A 19752-nucleotide genomic window follows, 5' to 3' on the forward strand; every position below is an offset into this window, starting at 1 on the left:
CTGTAAACTGAGTTTAATTTCAGAAAAGTTAACATCATGTTAAACTATGATAGATTTGAAAGATAAGTTAAAATAATCACTTCAAAAAATTATCAACTGGCATTTTAAGAGTCTTAATCCTCCTAAGATGTTTCATATTCGGCATGTATAAATTTGACCAGATCTTAATGATTAACTAGAGATTTTATTAACGCTTGCTTAAAAGATTAAGCCCACTTTGGGCATGCATTTCAAAATGTAAATATGTTATCATAGGCTCCAACTGAGGTAATAAATAGTAAAATTATGTTGTACAATGAAATAAGCTATAGAAAAGAGCTAATACTTTAAATCAATTTTTCCTAATATATGTAAGCTGTTCTTGTACTCCTAAGTATTTTATATTTATTGTCATCAAAAGATTCCACTCAGAAGCTGCAGGTGAACCATGTGTTATAGGTGGGTCATAGCTGCAAGTGAACTATGTAATACATAGATACATTACAGTCTGTGTGCAGAAACTCTCCTACCTGTCCATTGGTTAAAGGCACAGAAAACTTGCTGCACAGATATATTTTTGAAAAAAATATGTGTTTGAAATGGTCCTTTCCGATTATGGTTCAGACTGTCAAACTGCCGACTAGTTGCTGTTTCAGTCAGTTCCTTTGCCGTTCAGTTGGTTCCTACATTTTATTATTAAAGTACTAAATAAGTAATGCATTAAATAGAATTATTAATACCATTGATTGTTCATACACTGTATATTTCCTTTAATCAAGTTCAAATTACAAATGATTACATATTTTACTGAGTACATTTTATATTCTTTGATTTAGAAAAATTCTCCCTCCATGCAACTCTTCTACAGCATAATCCATGATAACATATGGTTCACCTGCAGCTATGACCCAACAAGGAGGCAGGTTTGTTTGTCCAAATACCCCCTTCAGTAAAATTGTAACGTTACTTAAGTTTCTTTCCAGACTACATTTGCCTAACTTGGACGAAACCACAAAGCCAACCAGCTGTACCTTGACTGCGCCATTCTCGTGCATGGTGATGCAGTTATCGGCATCTTCTGAGAGTTGGTACAAGGCTTGAGCTGTTGCTCGATGCACATTGGTGTCATTCGATTTCAGGTAACGCACCAGTGGAGCCACTGCTTTGTTTTCACCAAAGGCCACTCTGTTTCTGCCCCACATACAGCAGCAGGAAATGGCTTCTGCTAGATGACGCCTGAGTTTATCGTTATTCTGCATAAAGGAAACGAGTGGTGGTATGATCCTGTGAGATCATGTTTATGCACTAAACATTTATTACACAGTAAGATGCCAATAGTCACAGCAGAGAGAATGGCTAGCTAGCTACTCAGATGCTGTCTTGAAGGGAACTAGTATTTTGGTGGGTCACCAATGGACCATGTTTCAATCCTAAATTCTCATTTTAGGAACTGAACATTGTCAATGAATTCAAAGGTGATCCGGGGCTGGCATTAGTTATTTGCCTGGTATTATTATTATTATTATTATTATTATTATTATTATTATTTACTCAAGGCTCAGTTTCCTTTTGAGTAAAAGGAATTACAGATACACAAGTGGTTTAGTAATAAATATAACTAAGGAATCTAGGACATTCTTAAGGGAGCATTTTACTTACTGGAATAAGTGGGTTAATTATACTTCATCACCCTAGGAATACTGCGACATCAGTAATATGCCTTGCTTCCCAAGAGGGAGAAGAAAGTGCAGCAAACAATGATGTGTTTAGAGTCTGCCATTTTCCTTTCTGTATTCTTTATGACATTATATCCTTCTCTTTGTGTGTAACTAATTGTACAAGGATAATTAATTATATAAGGATACAGTTTTCTGTTTATGAATTGTACTGTTCTCTTGATTCAGGCAACAACTTGGTGTCCTTACCTGAATCTGGTGGATAGTCTTAGGAACTCAGTATTAGCTGGCCTTTCCAGACCAAGCATCCTTCCAATGATTGAATTTCTGCTCTATGACTTTTTTGCCAAGTGGTGGTGGTCCAGGCTATGCTCAGACACCCCTGGTCATGATGAAGTCCTCATCTCTCAAGGTCACTTATTCTATCTGACACAGCTCTGGATAAACAGTACAGTGACTGCCAAAGTCTCCTAGCTCAAGAATGCAGTCAATCCAAGCTTGCTAAGCTGGGAGAGGCACATTTAATTTCTAAAGTTGGCATGAACAATTATCTTAAGTATAATAATAATGATGTGAAAATTATAGCACTGTACTTTAAAGTTACCTTAAAAGATACTTTAACATGTATTAGTCTCAGAGAAATGAAATGAATGAACCAAAATCTTATACTTCATAAGTGATGGATATTAAACTTGGACCCAGGTGTCTGATCTTAAAACACATTGTTTTTGCCTCTACACCATATCTTATGGCAATATGCATTTAAAATAAAAAAGACATATTACTTACTGTATTTGCTAGCTTGGACAATAAAGGGACAACCCCATGATCTGTAATAACAGCTAAATTTTCTTGATCTTTTGCTATATTGGTAATAGCAGCACATACACTTGCCAAAACTTCTTTATTATCTGATTTCAGTAAATTGACAACAAGCTCCAAACCACCAACAAAGGAACGAACCATTTCTCCAGCATCCTAGAAATGAACAAAAATAAAGATGCCAATAATAAATTTAGCATTTTTAAAAGCAAAAAGTAATGATAAAGCTGTAAAGTAGACCTGTGCCATTAAAAACAAATTCAGTTTATTTCTATATTTTTCATAATTTCTCTGTATTTATGTATAAAGTATGTATGTATATAGACATACATACACACAAATCCGTTTCAATGAATATTTATTGAACAACTATTATATGAGTCAGTGTGCTAACTATTAGAGATGTAGAGGTTAACAAAATACAGTTGAATCTTATAATTTGCAGTAGTTATGTTCTATAAAATCATCATAAAGTGAAATAATTGAATACTGACCCAATATTCCTAAGGGAAATACAGGGTTAGGTTCCTGCAAAGCTGTTTTTTCTGTTTAAAGTCATCTTATTTCATATTTTGTTTTTCTCCTTTTTATTGAATTTATTGGGGTGACCCTGGTTAACAAAATTATACAGGTTTCAGGGGTACAATTCTATTACACATCATTGAACAAAGTGAACTAACAAGCACAATAAAGACAGATTCATAGAGAGCAGGCTGACAGCTTGGGGGAGTGGATGGATTGAGCAAAAAAGAAAAACAGAGAAAAACTCATGGACATGGATAACAGTGTGCTGACACTCAAGGGGAAGGGGGTGGGGGAGGTGGAGGAGGGTATAGGGAGGGTAGACGGAGGCTTGATTTAATTCATTGACACTGAACTCATGGAAAACAAACTATAACCTAAGCTTGAACGAAGCTTATTTAATACACATATTTCCTCTGTAAGGCACATTACAGCCTTCTTGTGCTTAGAAACACTAGAGAGCAATTTAGCACTATTCTTGTGGGCCATTTTAAATGGTAAAGTCATTTTTAAAATCCCCACAAAAATGTGAAAAATGTGGCACTAAGTAGACTACAAAAATGCATGCTTATTAACAGTATGAGAGCTGAAACAAGAAGGCAGAGCGTTATCTTGTTCGACCTCAGCTGAGAACATGAGTATTGGGCAACTCAAATTTTTCCAAGAATGATCAAAAAAGTGTCGTGAATATTGAATTTGCAGTTACAAAAAAATTTTAGCAAGTAGATAAATTCCTGAAAAGATTCTTAGTTATGTATTATTAGTTACAAAAAATGTTAGCAATTAGGTGAATGCCCAAGTGATTCAAACGTGTGCATAATATGGATTGACTGTGTATGCCCTTTTGCTATCATGTTGCTTACAATCTGTGGGGAACATGGGCATTAAGAAATTACAAGTTTAATGAACAACCCTAAGGGAGAAGAGGTAAAGATACTGCAAATAGCTCTGGCTGGTGTTGCTCAGCGGTTAGAGAGTCAGCCTGCGCACCAAAGGGTCGCGAGTTTGATTCCCAGTCAAGGGCATGTAACTGGGTTGCAGGTTCATCCTGGCAGTTGGGGCGTGTGCAGGAGGCAACGGATCACTTCGATGTTTCTCTCTCTCCCTTCTCCTCCCTCCTTCCCTTCCACTCTCTCTCTAAAAAAAAAAACCAATGGAAAAAATATTCTCAGGTGGGGATTAACAACGACAACAACAAAAGATACTGCAAATACATCCAACAGGGGAACCTCAACTGGTGTGAAGATTCAAGGACTTCCTCCCAACAGGACCTTTGTAAACCAAGGCCTGACAAACCAGGGGGCCTCTGGGTGGAGGAACCATCCTGAAATATAGATCTGAGAGTGAGAGAGAAGGTGACTTTTTCCTAGTTCACAATGGTTAGAGCATAAAACACAAAAGAGAGAATGGGGGGAGGGGACTGAGACTTAAGAGGTGAGATCTTGATGGGTCTTATAAGCCTTTGTAGAGAGTTTGGAGTTGCTTTTATGGGCAGTTGAAAGCCAGTGAAGAGGTTCAATTGTGGAGGGGTGGGAAGTGGGGAGGGGATTTTATCAATTTTGTTTCTTGGAAGCTCTTTCAAGATTAAAGGGCTGAAGATGGGACGAAGAGTGGTGCTGGGAACTCAGAGGCTATTTCACTGGTTCAGGTAACATGTAGGGATAGTTTGGATGAAGGTAATGGTCTAGGCCTAGAGAGAAGGGGGCAGATTAGAGGGCTGATTAGAGAAGATAAAGACAAATGACTCGATGATGATTCCCATGTTTCTGGCTTGACCTAGTGGTGCTAATGTCGGAAAGGCGGGTTTTGTTTTGTTTTCTTGGGGAAGGGAAAGGTGGTATTTGCTGTCAGAACACATAATTTGGATAAAGTGCCCATAAGCACTTATGTGGAGACATTCAAGAGTCAGGTGGATATATGGGTTTGGTCCTCAGGAAAGAAAACCAAGGCTGGCTGTGCAGATCCAGAAGTCATCAGCTTAAAGACTGTAACAAGTTAAGAACATGCAAGAGCAAGGAGTGGGACAGAGGAAGGCAGTCCCAGTGCTCTAGGTGTGTGCAGAGGAAAAGGGTTTCTGGAGGAACCTAAAAACAAATGGTTGAACAGAAATCCCACCTCACCTGATGTATGATGGCAGCTGTGTAGTGTCCACTAATTAGCTCTCAAATTATAGACATTAACATCTTTTGAGTGCCAAATAGACGCACTTTGCATAAATTTTTTTAGTTAAGCCTAAAAATAAAGATGCTAAGTAGATATTATTTCCATTTTAGATTTTAAAACTGAGGTTCAAAGCTGTTGAATTTCATAAACTGGATTGTGTTCCTCATAAACGCAGGGGCCATGTTTTAGTAAACTTAGTGATCTTTATGCATCATAAATCTGATCATCTCATCCCATAGCCCTCAAGTCCTTCCATAACTGCCCCCTGCTCTTCAGGTAAAACTCAAACCCACACGTGGCTTCCAAGCCCTTCACAGTGCGCCCCAGGTTTCCCTGCCTCTCTTTCCCACCTTGATTCCCCTTCTCCAACTCCCCTCACACACCCTATTCCAGGGGCTCCCACAGGAACTAATAATCAGAATCCTGACACTCATTCTTTGAGAATGTGATTTATTAAGGCTGGGGTGGGGGCTATAAAAAACATCTGGATTTCTAAAAATTCTCCTGGTGAGTCTGAATTTCAGCCAGTATTGGGACCACAGCTTAGGCATTAGTCCTTAAAGTTTCATGTCTTCAAATGTGCTACTTGCACATGTCTCCATGCCTTTACACGTGCCCCTTTTGTCTACTTTCCTGTTAGTTTGGGAATTCCTACACATCCTCAGCTACTAACTGAGGTACCATTTTCTTCAGGAAGCCTTTCCTGAACCTCAGGTCTGGGTTAAGCTGCTCCTACCTGGTTCTTCTATATTATAATAGCACTTACCACTGTATGTCATCGTGGCTTGTTTGCCTTTTACTTTGAACTCTGTTTCAAGAGTGTAGAAACTCTCTCTTATTCACTGTTGTTTGCCCAGTGTCTATGACAGTTTCTGGCAGTGAGTATATATGCTCAATTAACATTCATTGAATTTGATTGTATACAAATTTGCAGCTATAGAAGGAAACTTTCACTGAGGATACAACAAAAAAATAACTAAGCTTCTAGTACATGGTGAAGGAAGAACCAAGTCAGGGTCTTCCCAAGTGTAAGGGCAAAGAATCTTTTTCCCACAACTTGTTGCCTCTCCCAATTGCAATGGAAAATGATGTCAGCAATATTGTTAACCTTGTTCTCAATGTCAAATTTAAATACAATTTCTGATATTTAGGACACACTTCCAAATTATGATATATTAATAAAATTATCTAATTACCATTTTTTCTAAAATTCCACAATAAAGTTTTTATATAATGCAAAATAAATTATTATACTTTTAACTGTCTTCATCATTGTCACCTATTACACTTCTATGCATTAGGATTCAATCAAATCAAAAGAATGTAATTTAATCCAAATTATTGTAAAAAAAAAAGACAAGTTGCAGATCTGAATCTAGATATGCCTGATCCCAAAGCCACTCTATAATATCACAATTATGTGAATCCTAACCACATACTTGGTCTGAAAAAAGTAAATACACATGTAAATTCAAAAGCAAAGACAACATCTCTTAGAATTTCAGGGAACTTCAAAAATGTAGCCTAAAAGCTCAACTTTTCTAAGAGATGTTATATGTGTCAGTAATCTAATATATTTGCCAGTTATGAAATTACTGAACAATTTTTTTCTCAAGAAAACTAGAGGAATTCTGGAAAGATGATGGTGGCATAGTTTTTATTTTTTAATTACATATGACATTCAATATTATTTTCTATTAGTTTTCTATTAGTTTCTATTAGTGTTTACACAATCATACACTTTTATAAATTGATCTCCCCGATATTTCAAGTACCCACCTGGCACCATACATAGTTATTAGAATGTTATTGACTATATCTCCTATGCTGTACTATACATCCCCATGATTATTCTGTAACAACCAATTTGTACTTCTTAAACCCTTCGCATTTTTTACTAATCCCCCCAACCCTCTTCCCCTCTGGCAACCATCAGTCTGTTCTCTGCATCTATGAGTCTGTTTCTATTTTGTTTGTTCATTTATTTTTCTATTTAGATTCCACACATAAGTGAAATCATATGGTATTTTTTTTCTCTGACTGACTTATTTCACTTAGCATAATACCCTCTAGGTCCATTTATGCTGTCGCAAATGGTAAGATTCCATTCTTTTTTATGGTGGCTTAGTTTTTGAATCTCCCTATAAACAACTAGCTAGCAGAGCAAAACAAAAAAGGGACAGTGTATACAACAATACTAGGTGACAAGGTATCTTGACCAACCCCAAAATACAAGCAGATTGGGACAAACTACCAAGCACTATAAAATCCACATGTTCTAAGACAGTGCCAGAACCTACAGAGAAAAGGCTTAGAGAATGCCCTGAGAGCCAGGGAAACTGAATTGCCATTAGGTCTCACTAGAAAGCTCATAACAGCAACAGTAACTTGGAATAAACTTTTCAGACTCTGTTTGGTGGATAAGATGAAAAAAATGCTATCAGGTCTGATGGTGCTGGAACATACTGTAGGTCTGAGTTCTGTGAATTCTTAAAATTACAAACTGAAATCCTCTCCTACGACAAAGCCCTATTCTGAAAAGAAACTACTGAGGGCTGCATCCAAATTGAGCAAGACTAGGACAATGGGGTGAAGGAATGAGGGGGTCCAGATAAAAAGAGAGGAGGGGAACAGAGGAGTCTGAATCCGCTCTCCATCACTGTGAAAATAACAAAAATGGTAACCTGAGGACCATGAAATTAGAAATGCTACCATGTCTCACATCTCTCTCTAAAGGATCATCAAAACTCATTTCACTTAAACATAAGCAATAGAAAAATACTATAATCAATTTCCACATACAGTTATTATAATTACAAAATGAGCTAAAAGAATCACAGAAGCAATGAAAGAAAAATATAAATTAGAATTATTAAAGCTCATAACTTATGTGATTAAGAAAAATATTTAGCCCGGCCGGGCGTGGCTCAGCGGTTGAGCATCGACCTAGGATCCAGGCGATCGGGGTTCGATTCCCGGTCAGGGCACATGCCTGGGTTGCGGGCTAGGCAGCCGATCAATGACTCTCTCATCATTGATGTTTCTCTCTCTCTCTCTTCCCCTCCTTTCCTCTCTCTGAAATCAATAAAAATATCTTTTTAGGAAAAAAAAATATTTAAAGAGAGGTGAAAAACATAAAGAATTAGAAATAAAAGAAACATTCTTTTGGAAATGAATAGTAAGCTAGAAGGAACACAAGGCAAAATAAACAATGAAGGCAATATCTTTCAATAAAAAGAAGATGTGAAAACTCCAAAATGATGGAAAAAGAGCTAACAAAAAATTCAAGAGAACAAGTAGGCAGAGAAGATCAAACATATGTATGGTAAGAGTCCCCAAGAAGGAAACAAAGTAATACAACAGAGTAAATTTTAAAAACTATAATTCAAGAAAACTCTCTCCTTAAATAATAAAACCTTAAAATATATTGAAAAGTCACTTTATATATCAGGAAAAAATTGGCACAAAATGGACTAACATAAAGACATTTTAGTACAACTACTGGACTTGGATAAAAAAGAAAATAATTTCTTGGTCATCTAGGCAAAAAGACCAAGTCACTTCTAAGGGAAAGAATATGATATTACCCTTAGACTTTTCAATAGCAATGTTTTACGCACAGGGGAAGGAATAACATATGTAAGCTACTTAACAGATAACGTGAGCCAAGATTCTAAGATCCAGCCAAAATAGCCTTCAAGTCTCAAACTATCATAAACATGGAAGACTTCAGGGAATGCTGCTAACACAGGCCCTTCCTGAGGATCCTGCTTGAGAACGAGTGTCAGACTTCCAAAAAACTAGAAAGACATTGACAAAAGGACTGCTGAGTTCTTATAATCCTCTCCTGGTGCTTCATTTTCTTCCTTCTTTTTTTATCCTTACCCAAGGACATGTTTATTGTTCAGAGAGGGAGAGGGAGGGAGACAGACAGAGAGAGAAAAAAAAAAATCTATGTGAGAAAGAAACATCCAACTAGGGATGGAACCCACAGCCTCAACATGTGCCCTGACTGGGAATTGAACCCTCAACCTTGGGTGCATGGGATGATGCTACAGTGAACTGAGCCACCTGGCCAAGGCTGGCACTTCATTTTCTTCAGGATAAGGTCTCAGTCATTTTCCTGTCTGGCCCAACCTCATCCTCTTATTTCCTAGTATAGTCTTTTGCATAAACTATACTCCAGCTTCTAGGATTACTGTTGTTCCCTATAATGTCATGTTTTTTACATCTTTAACTATGTTGTTTTTGGTTTTTTTACCTGGATGCCTTTCTAAACTCCTACCCAGCCCTGAAAACTGACTGAACTTTTAATACATCTTTTCTTTTTAAGGTCATAGAAATCTTTCTTTCTTTCTTTCTTTCTTTCTTTCTTCCTTTCTTTCTTTCTTTCTTTCTTTCTTTCTTTCTTTCTTTCTTTCTTTCTTTCTTTCTTCTTCTCTCTTTCTTTCTTTCTTTCTTTCTTTCTTTCTTTCTTTCTTTCTTTCTTTCTTTCTTTCTTTCTTTCTTTCTTTCTTCCTTCCTTCCTTCCTTCCTTCCTTCCTTCCTTCCTTCCTTCCTTCCTTCCTTCCTTCCTTCCTTCCTTCCTTCCTTCCTTCCTTCCTTCCTCCTCCCTCCCTCCCTCCCTCTCTCTCTCTTTCTCTTTCTTCTTTCTTTCTTTCTTTCTTTCTTTCTTTCTTTCTTTCTTTCTTTCTTTCTTTCTTTCTTTCTTTCTCTCTCTCTCTCTCTCTCTCTCTCTCTCTCTCTCTCTCTCTCTCTTTCTTTCTTTCTTTCTTTCTTTCTTTCTTTCTTTCTTTCTTTCTTTCTTTCTTCTTCTTCCTTCCTTCCTTCCTTCCTTCCTTCCTTCCTTCCTTCCTTCCTTCCTTCCTTCCTTCCTTCCTCCCTCCCTCCCTCCCTCTCTCCCTCTCTCTCTCTCTCTCTCTCTCTCTCTTTCTTTCTCTTTCTTTCTTTCTTTCTTTCTTTCTCTTTCTTTCTTTCTTTCTTTCTTTCTTTCTTTCTTTCTTTCTTTCTTTCTTTCTTTCTTTCTTTCTTTCTTTCTTCTTCCTTGTGAACATTAATATTCACTTTTTTGCATTACAGTTCTATGACTTCTGTCAAACACGTAAGTAATGTAACCACCAACACAATCAAGATATAGAAGAACTCTTCCATCACACCCAAAACTCCCTCATGTTATCCTGTCAGAATAAATACTTTTTCCTACTCTCAATCCCTGGAAACCTTTTATCTATTTTCAGTCCCTATATTTTTACCTTTTCCAGAATGTCTTATAGATGGAATGATTATGGTATGAAGCCCTTTGAATCTAGCTTCTAACACATTTGAAATTAAGCCATGTTGTTGCACGTAGCTGTATTCTACCCATTTTTATTGCTAAATCACATGCTATTTTGTGGATGTACCACTGTTTATTTACCAGATGAAAGGTATTTGGTTTGTTTCCATATTTTTAAAATTATGAATAAATTCTCTATAAACTTTCATGAACAGGCTTTTCATCTGAGCATACATTTTTCTAAGTAAGTAGGAATGGTTAAGTATCTAGCTCATAACATCCACTTACTATCCTTTCAGTATTTGTAGGGTCTATAATGATGATCTCACTTTTTTTAATCCTTGATATTGGTAATTTGTATCTTCTCTCTTTTTCTCTTAATCAAAGTAAATAGAGGTGTATCAATATTACTGATTTTTTTCCCCAAGAACCAGCCTTTTATTTTTTTCTATTGGTTTTTCTTCTTTTAATTTCATTAATATTTTCTCTTAACTGTTATTTCCTTCCTTCTATGTATTTTGGGATTTATTTACCCTTCTTTCTCTAGTTTTTAAAAACTTAGATAATATTTCTTTAATGTAGGTCTTTAATGCTATGAATTTTCCTCTAAGCAGTGTTGTGGATGCATTCCACAATGTTTGATACACTGTGTTTTCATTTTCGTTCAATTCAAAATATTTTCTAATTTTCTTTGTGACTTCTTTTTTGGTTCACAGTTATTTAGAAGCATGTTTTTAGATTTCGAAACATTTGCAGATTTTCCAGCTTTCTGCTATTGAGCTCTAGTTTAATTTTATTATGGTCAAAGAACTGCCATAATTTTAATTTTTATGATTTCTTAAGGTTTGTTTTATGTCTCAGAATATGGTCCAGCTTAGTGAATGTCCCAAATGCACTTTAAGAGAATGTGTATTCTGCTGTTGTTGGGTGGAATGCTAAATTATTATCAGTTATGTTTAAATTGGTTGGTATAGTTGTTTAGGTCTTCTATATCCTCACTTATTTCCTAATTTTCTATTGACAGCAAAGAAAGAAGTGTTGAAATTTCAAACTATACTGAATTTTTCTATTTCTCCTTTCAGTTCTATCAGTTTTTGCTTCATAAAGTTTGAAGCTCTGTTTTTAAGTGATCTAGAGATTTCATATTAAAATAGAATAGTGTAAGTGCTACAGACAAGTAAAAACAATAGAATTCTCTATGCTTTCCTGTTTAAGAAGTAACTTTAAAAACAGAATTGTCTTCATGCATAGACCATGTAGGCAGTTTCTTTCGTTCTGTCCTTTAGACTAATTTGGTGGTTCTTGGACTTTAAAGTTAAAACTTCTACAGGACTGTAGACTGTGGTACTGCATGTATACTGCGTGGACAATCTCAGGAGTATATAATGATAAACTGAACTTTATCTTATTTTTTCTTGTGTACTCATTTTAGAGCCCAACCTCCTATAAAAATGCACCTTAACTTTATTTTCTTTCTCGATTCTATTTGGCAGTATTCAAATCAAAGGTTACTTCCTCAGCCAAATTTCTATGAACTACTTTTTTTTCCCTAGTAGATTAGACTCAACTTCTGTATCTCTTTAATCTCATCTCTCATGATACCAAAAATCTATTATATTTGCTACATCTATGGGCTTCCTTCCAAAAATAACTTAACCATCTGTTTCTCCATTGCTCATTCTTATTTTTTATTTTTAAAATTTTTTAATCCTCACCCAAAGACATGCTTAGAGAGACAAAAAGAGAGAGAAAGAGAGAGAAAGAAAGAGAGAGAGAAACATCATTGTGAGAGAGAAACATCCATTGGTTACCTTCCGTATGTGCCCCAGCCAAGGATCAAACCCACAAGCCAGGTATGTGCCCTCACTGGGAATAGAACTGGCAACTATTTAGAACACAGGACAATCCTCAACCAACTGAGCCACTCTGGCCAGACTATTGTCCTTTGTTTTTTTAAAAAAATTATTTTTCAATTACATTTGGCATACAATATTAGTTTCAGGTGTACAACATAGTGATCAAACATTTATATACCTTGTGAAATGATCACTCCAATAAGTCTAGGACCCATCTTACACCATACACAGTTATTACAATATTATTTACTATATTCTTTATGCTGTACTTTACATACTATTATTAAACTGTCAATTTGTACTTCTTAATCCCTTTCACTTTTTACTCCCAGTCTCCCAGCCCCCCTCCCATCTGGCAACCATTAGTTTGATCTCTGTAATACATTTTTAAAATAGCAGTTTAAATAACATCTCTTCCACACTTTTCTTCCCACTCCCATTCTCAGTATTGGTCATTCCCCTCTGTATTCTTATAGATATTTTTCTCCAAAATCTATTTCTTCATCCCCCTGTGTTTGCCAAGCCTTGATTTTTGGGGGTGTCTGTCACACACAAGAATCAGGAGACACTGCCCCTATACCCCAGAGGTCATCTTTGACTAGACTAAGCCTATTCTGAAAGTCTCATTCCCTTTGTCAATTATTTGTTTAGGGGTGGGCTAGATAGGGCCCAATTATGGCCAGTGAGTTCTGAGAACCTATCTCCTAGGAATCTTCTGGAACAGTTTTCCTATTTATAATAAGGAATAATCACAGGCCACACCAAGACTGGCAGAACAGAAAGGAGAAAATAGCCTGGGGCCTTGATGACACTGTTGAGCTAAAATCCTAAACTAATCCTAAAATCTGATTTGGGCATTTATCTATAGCCATTTTTTATTATATTATAATTATTTTCTCATGGGTCCATTCCCCATTAATTTGTGAGTTCGTCCAGAAGAGACCCCTGGCCTTGTTCTTTGATTCTCCCTTGGAATATACTCGATGTCTATCACTCAGTGGACTTTCAATAAATGTGTGTTGAATTATGAAAAAATAAAAGGAATAAGGGGACTAAAACCTTAAGATACTTAACCACAGTCACAAGCACTAAAGAGAAAAGAACATTAGCTTTGTAAGATGGAATATAAATTGATAAGATCAATTTACCCTCACAGTCTAGGAGCTTCCTGATTCTCCTGCTGCTTTATCAGTAGCCACAGTAAATCACAGAATTGGCACCATACTGGGAAAAATAACAAAAGTGATCACATCTGCCTCTGATCCAAGAACTTCCTAAGGTACATGGTATGATGTACAGGGAGCCAAAGTCTCAATGAGATCATGGGCATGGCGCACTGAGGCCTTGTAATGTTTACAATCTGTGGGACAGTGAAATGTTAAGACTCAAGCCTACAGACCTCTCCAAAGTTTGTTTATTTGTTTTGAAGGTGAGACTTCTTTCTTTCCTTCTTTTTTATTTTTCTGTTTAAAGATTTTAAACATATGACATCGTGCCTCACATAGTTTCTATGGAAAGGGAGGCAGAATATTTGAGGATGGAAAAAGTAATTACTCTGCCAAAACTGTATTTCACTAATGCTAAGCAACTGGGAAAATTCACCACATTTTCCACCTTCTCACATATCTTAAAAACTAGTCTTTGCCAATTTCACTACTGGTACAATATGGGTTATACACAATTCAAATTTTCATCTATAAGGGAAAAACCCTTACTACTAATAGTAATAACAACAGAAGCCTACATTTTTGAAGTTTACAAAGGACTTTCACACACATATCTCGTCTCATCCTCACAGCTCTGCCTTAAGGAGGCAGAGGCATCCCCATTTGACAAACAGGAAGGTTCAAGTTCACGAACAGTTAGTGACAAAACTAAAAATCAGTGTTAGACTTCCTGATTTCTCATTTAGTGTCTTTTTACTATACACTATGGGCTTAAACTTGTTGAAAGTACCAACAATTATATTTATCATATTAAAACTTAGTTTATAAATGGTGAGAAGAATCTTCACAACTTAGAGGATTAACAATTCTAAAAGATGGAGCTAACTTGCCAATGACATTTCCTAAGACAAATAAAAACAGTAATTGAAAAAGCGAGTATGAGACACCTTCATACTGCTAGTAAAGTAAAGCTTGAATGGTTGAATATAGAAAAAGGTGTTAAGTTCAAATTAAACAAAATTAGGTCAAATACACAAATAAGATGAAGAATATGAAGTAGCAAAACACATTTGATTAAAATTTAACTCATAGGAAAATATTAAGAACTGTTTACTGATTAATGAACGGAATAGAAAACTGGATATTCTGGTAATAGTGCAATTAAACTAATGGGTATGACACTCCCTCTCTTGCCTTCAGCAAAAATAACTGGGAGTTTTCTGATGAGGTGAGATAAACATAATGCAACTTTAAAACACACATAAGCAAGCACAACATGACTTATGACAAAATTTTTTATCCAGAAGAGATAAAAAACCCAGCTTTGTGCATGTAGAGATCATACAATGCATAATATAGTGTTTGGAAAAGATTTTAAAATAGCACAGTGCATATAAAACATTTTAAAAATGCTACATTCACATTAGAATAACATGTCAAGAAACCAAAACTAAACAGGCAAATCTTGTTCTAAAAGTATATTTAGTAAGTTAAAATTCTAAATACAACCTATATTCAGGGTGGGACAAAAGTAGGTTTATAGTTGTGAGTACACAAAACACAGAGATTTATTCTTATATTATTATTTATTAATTATTGCATCATTTTCCATATGAACAACTGTAAACCTACTTTGTCCCCAGCCTGTATACTCAAGGAAAACAAACTGTGTGGCTCTGTCACAATAAGATCCTTGTTCTGTTCCTAGTAAACAAGTCCTACAACTTTAAATAAATTATATATATATATCTAACTTAGAATTACTTTACACTTTCCAATGTAGTTCTTCAAAAATCAAAGTTAGAACATCAATTACTACCCTTTTGCTTCTGAACTGCAGAAAAAATAAATTTCAGGTAAAATAAATGATAAAGTCCTCATAGTCTAACATAGCATATACTTTGAGGATAGCTTTATCCCATTAAATCAGAAGAAAAATAAGGAAAATAAATTTAATGTGTCTGACTTTTTCTACTTCCCTAGCTTAATTTAAGAGAGTTTTCTTAAAAATCACAGGCAACTGTGATTTTTACATTTTACTATATCCTGTGTTGATTCTGCTTTAGATGCAATATTCTGTTAATAGGGTGGTCTAAATTGTGAGGCACTATTGTGTATACAGAGGCTCATAGAGTTAATTAAATGACATTCTTAAGCAATGATGTATTTGAAAGAAGTTTATAAGAACGACAGGTGCTAAACAAATTGAATTCACATTATTATAAAATAGCTATTATTTATAAAAATAGCTATTATTTATAAAAATAGCTATTATTTATAAAAATATATGCAATTATATATACATAATTTTTAAACTTTTAAACAGTATATATATTTAATTTTTCCCCACTTGTACTCAGTAACCCACAGATTAAGGTAAGTAAAGCAATTGCCTGTTAAGATCCAATCAGATGCACCTGAACAGTGCTAAAAACATTTAAAACCATAATCTAGACAAAAAAAATTCAACTTTATGAAATAGTATATTAAGAAAGCCAAAAACAAAACAGAGTCTTCAATTATGAAGAGACTGTTTTGCAAAAGTTTACTTGTTGGGTCTGTTACATCATATTTTTGTAAAAATATGTGGTTAGCATACGAGTTCAGCAGATAAGAGTCCATTCAACTCATAATGAACCTGAACTGTAACATTATGCTAACTATAACTAATCCTCATTTTCATGAATGTTCTCATATTTGAAGCCAGGTATCTGGTTTCCTTTGACTAATTTTCATATTAAATGGTTTTTTATAAGTCTCATTTAATAGTATCAAAGTTTCTTTTAAAACATACCCAAAGATTAACACAGCATTCCAGATATGGTCTAACTAGGGCAGAGTGTAACAGAATTCTTATATTCTGTGATCTAGAAACAGTACTTCTGCTAGTGTGGCCAACTGCATGCACTACTTCAGCAATCACATTACCCTATTTGTTCACATTAAGTTTTGAACCAGCCAAAATCCCAACATCTTTTACAAGTGAATTGCTACTATACACTCAGGATTCCCACATCCTGCACTTATGGGAATGCTAGCAAAATTAGGTTGAACAACTGTCAGAGGAAAGAGGTAAACTTTTAGATGTAAATTTCACAAGGTGAAATTTATCTGTTTTTATATATTACTTTGAGAAACCAAGCAAGCTGTCTGGATTTTTGAAGTGAAAAATGTACCTAAATATTCTGATGTTAAAATAAATTCCTTAGGTAAGCAGAAAATATAGTTTTTAAGACAAACTTTCTTGCACATGAAAAGCACCAGGGGAATTTTTAACATTCCCTAAGCCCAAGGTGCACCCCATACTAATTACATCAGAATGTATTTGGTGGGAGCCAGCATCCATAAAGATCTCTAGGTGATGCCAATGTGCATCAAAGTTTGAGAACCACTGGCTTAAGAGTTTAAGTCATACAGTGAGAATACCTGGGGCATATCCCAGCTTCATCACATTTTACACTCTTTGGGCAAGCTACCTAACTTCTCTCTAAGCTTCAATGTCCTAATCTGTAAAACAGAACTAATAATAGTATTTATTTCTTAAGGGTTACTCAGGGGATACACATAAAGCATATAACAAGGTGTCTGGAATATGATAATAGCTGTTATTAGTAGTATTTTCATATTATTTTGAGAACGTATTTGTTACCAATAGTTTACACAACTAAAATATCAACTTAATAACCACTTCAAATGTATCTGATTCCACATATCATTCACCCTTGTGAATGTTCAATATACATAACTCAGGTAGCAATAAATATTTTACTACATATTCGAACCTGTTTTAAAATTTCAGAAAGAATGAGTTGGTAAAAATACAACTTTGTCATTAGATAATAAATCTTATGTTTATTTGTAGCATCAAAACCACTTTCATTTATACATTCATTCATTTATTTATTTGACAAATTAGCAGCCTCAGAAATGTAAGGTACTATATTTTGTTGTTGGATTCAAAATGAGTAAGATCTAGACTGGTGGTTCTCAGCTCTGTTTCATATAATAATCATGTGAGTTGATTTCTTAGAAATATAAATGCCTAGGCCTCAATCTCAATATACAGAACAGGGATAGGGCCCTTGCATGAGAACATTATTTTTAAGTTCTGAAGGTAATGTGTAACCAGAGTGGAGAACAACCAGTCTGGATAATTATCCAATTGTGTTGTTGTTACTTCCAAAATCATAGTAGCATCATTGTAAAAACAATGAACTCAAAGGCCCATATTTAGTTTAAGAATAAACAGAGGCAAAGCCTCTGATCATGATCCTCTATGACCTGATCCTCTATAATCTGATCCTGTATAACAACAATGGAAATACTGGGCAAAAATGGCAAAATCAACTTTTTCAGAACTGTCAGAATTAATGAAAAGCTATGTGAGTGTTTATTCAAGAAAAATGGCTGAATCTCAGTAAGAAGAGCGAGCTTTATATCATTTTAACTTTTCTTATTCCTATATTCCCACCCCCAGCTCTGCAGTAGCCTTGAAAACCAGGAGCATTGAAATCATGGTATCTAGGAAAACGAGCAACCTAGCAGCCACAGGAGGAAAAGAATGGGTTTGGAGGTCCTCAAAAAGCCCCATTCCAACAGAATAATCACTGTTTAACCTGAATGGCAACATCCAGGACAAACTCCAAAAGGTGTGTCTTTTACCTCAGGGCTCACTCAATGAGGAAAGTCTATCGGTGGCAATTACTTCACATAATAGGTGTTTGAGATGTTGATACCAGCTGGGACAAACAAGAGGTTGGTCCAAAACCATTAAAAGGAAAATCTTGAAAATGAGATGTCTATAGAGGGCTTTGAAAAACTCCAACATATTTGGAGGATCTAAAATGCCATGTGCAAGCACAGGGTTATGCACATCCAAAAGAGACCTGAAAGAGCCCTAACTGCTCACTCTGACTGACAATGAGGCTCCAGGAAAGCAGAAATGAAGGGTAAGGCAGAGTTGTAAACTGTTGGAGTATTGAATGTGCACCATAAAATGCACATAGAGCCCCTCACCAAAGGATGAGAAACACAATGTTGCAAGGCATTTAAGAAAATCTGTCGTCCTGGCAAGTGTTCTCCGTGGTTAGAGCTTTGGCCTGTGCACCAAAGGGTCATGGGTTCAATTCTGGGTCTAGGGCATGTACCTGGGTTGCAGGTTCCATCCCCACTCCAGTCAGGTGTGTGCTGGAAGCAATCAATCAATGTGTCTCTCTCACACATTGATGTCTCTCTCTCTCTCCCCTACCTTCCCTCCTTTCCACTTTCTTTAAAAATCAGTGAAAAAAATATCCTTGGGTGGGAATTAACAAAAAGACAAAAAAGAAAATCTCTGTCAACTCAGAGAGCTCAGTGGCCTCAGTGACAAAGAATATAGACATAGTAGAATTAGTCCATGAATGTCACTAACAAACAATAGTAAAACAACAACATAACCCCCAAGAAGGGGAAATCTGATTTCCAGACTTTCTACATTATATTATTTAAAATACTAATTTCCAACAAAAAGTTATGGAGACATACAAAGAAATAGCAAAGAATGTACCAAAGTATGCCTCAGGGAAAAGAAGTCAGTCAATAAAATCTGACCCTAAGGAAGCCTGTACAGTGTTGGGCTTACTAGATAAAAATTTTAAATCAGTTGTTATAAATGTGTTCAAGGAACTGTGCCTAAACAATTAAAATTTGATAACAATGTATCAGGAAGTAGAGAATATCAATAAAGAGATTTAAATTATATTAAAAAAGAATCAATTAGAAATACTATACTTTAAAAGTACAATAACTGAAACAGGAACTTCACTAAATGGGCCCAATAGCAGATCTGAGCAGGCAGAAGAGAGACTCAGTAAACTGAAAGGTAGGTCAATTTATATTACCTAGTCTAAGGAGCAAGAAAGAAAGAAAAATGAACACACTCTCAGGGACCAGCAGACACCAATATACATATATGGGAGTTCTGGAAGAACAAGAGAGAGAGAAAGGAGAAGAAAGAATATTTGAAGAAATAATGACAAAAGCTTTCCAAATTTGATGAAAAACTTTAACCTATATATTCAATATCTTAATGAATTCCAAATAGGTTAAACCAAGAAATATACACCTAGATACATCATAGACAAACAGATAAAAGACAAAAAGAGAATCTATAACCCATCATATACAAGAAAACTTCATCAAAATCAGTAACTACAAGCCCACAGCTAACATACTTAATGGTGAAAAAAGGCTTTTCCTCTAAGACCAGGAAGAAGACAATGCCCACTCTCCCTGCTTATTTTCAACATTATACT

The 19752-nt window shown here is 35.5% G+C and overlaps 1 protein-coding gene across 1 annotated transcript in view; it reads right to left on the minus strand.

The window, feature by feature from the left end:
* ODAD2 (outer dynein arm docking complex subunit 2) overlaps window positions 1-19752 on the minus strand; it is a 199402-nt gene that overhangs the window by 47765 nt on the left and 131885 nt on the right. Inside the window, exons 18-19 of the mRNA XM_016211753.2 lie at window positions 2445-2633; window positions 1011-1232 (exon numbers count right to left, since the gene is read on the minus strand). Of these exons, the coding sequence (XP_016067239.2) occupies window positions 1011-1232; window positions 2445-2633 (411 nt within the window). The remainder of the gene's footprint in view (window positions 1-1010; window positions 1233-2444; window positions 2634-19752) is intronic.

Source organism: Miniopterus natalensis, chromosome 1 (assembly GCF_054644295.1).
Source record: "Miniopterus natalensis isolate mMinNat1 chromosome 1, mMinNat1.hap1, whole genome shotgun sequence".
NCBI classification, from domain to species: domain Eukaryota; kingdom Metazoa; phylum Chordata; class Mammalia; order Chiroptera; family Miniopteridae; genus Miniopterus; species Miniopterus natalensis.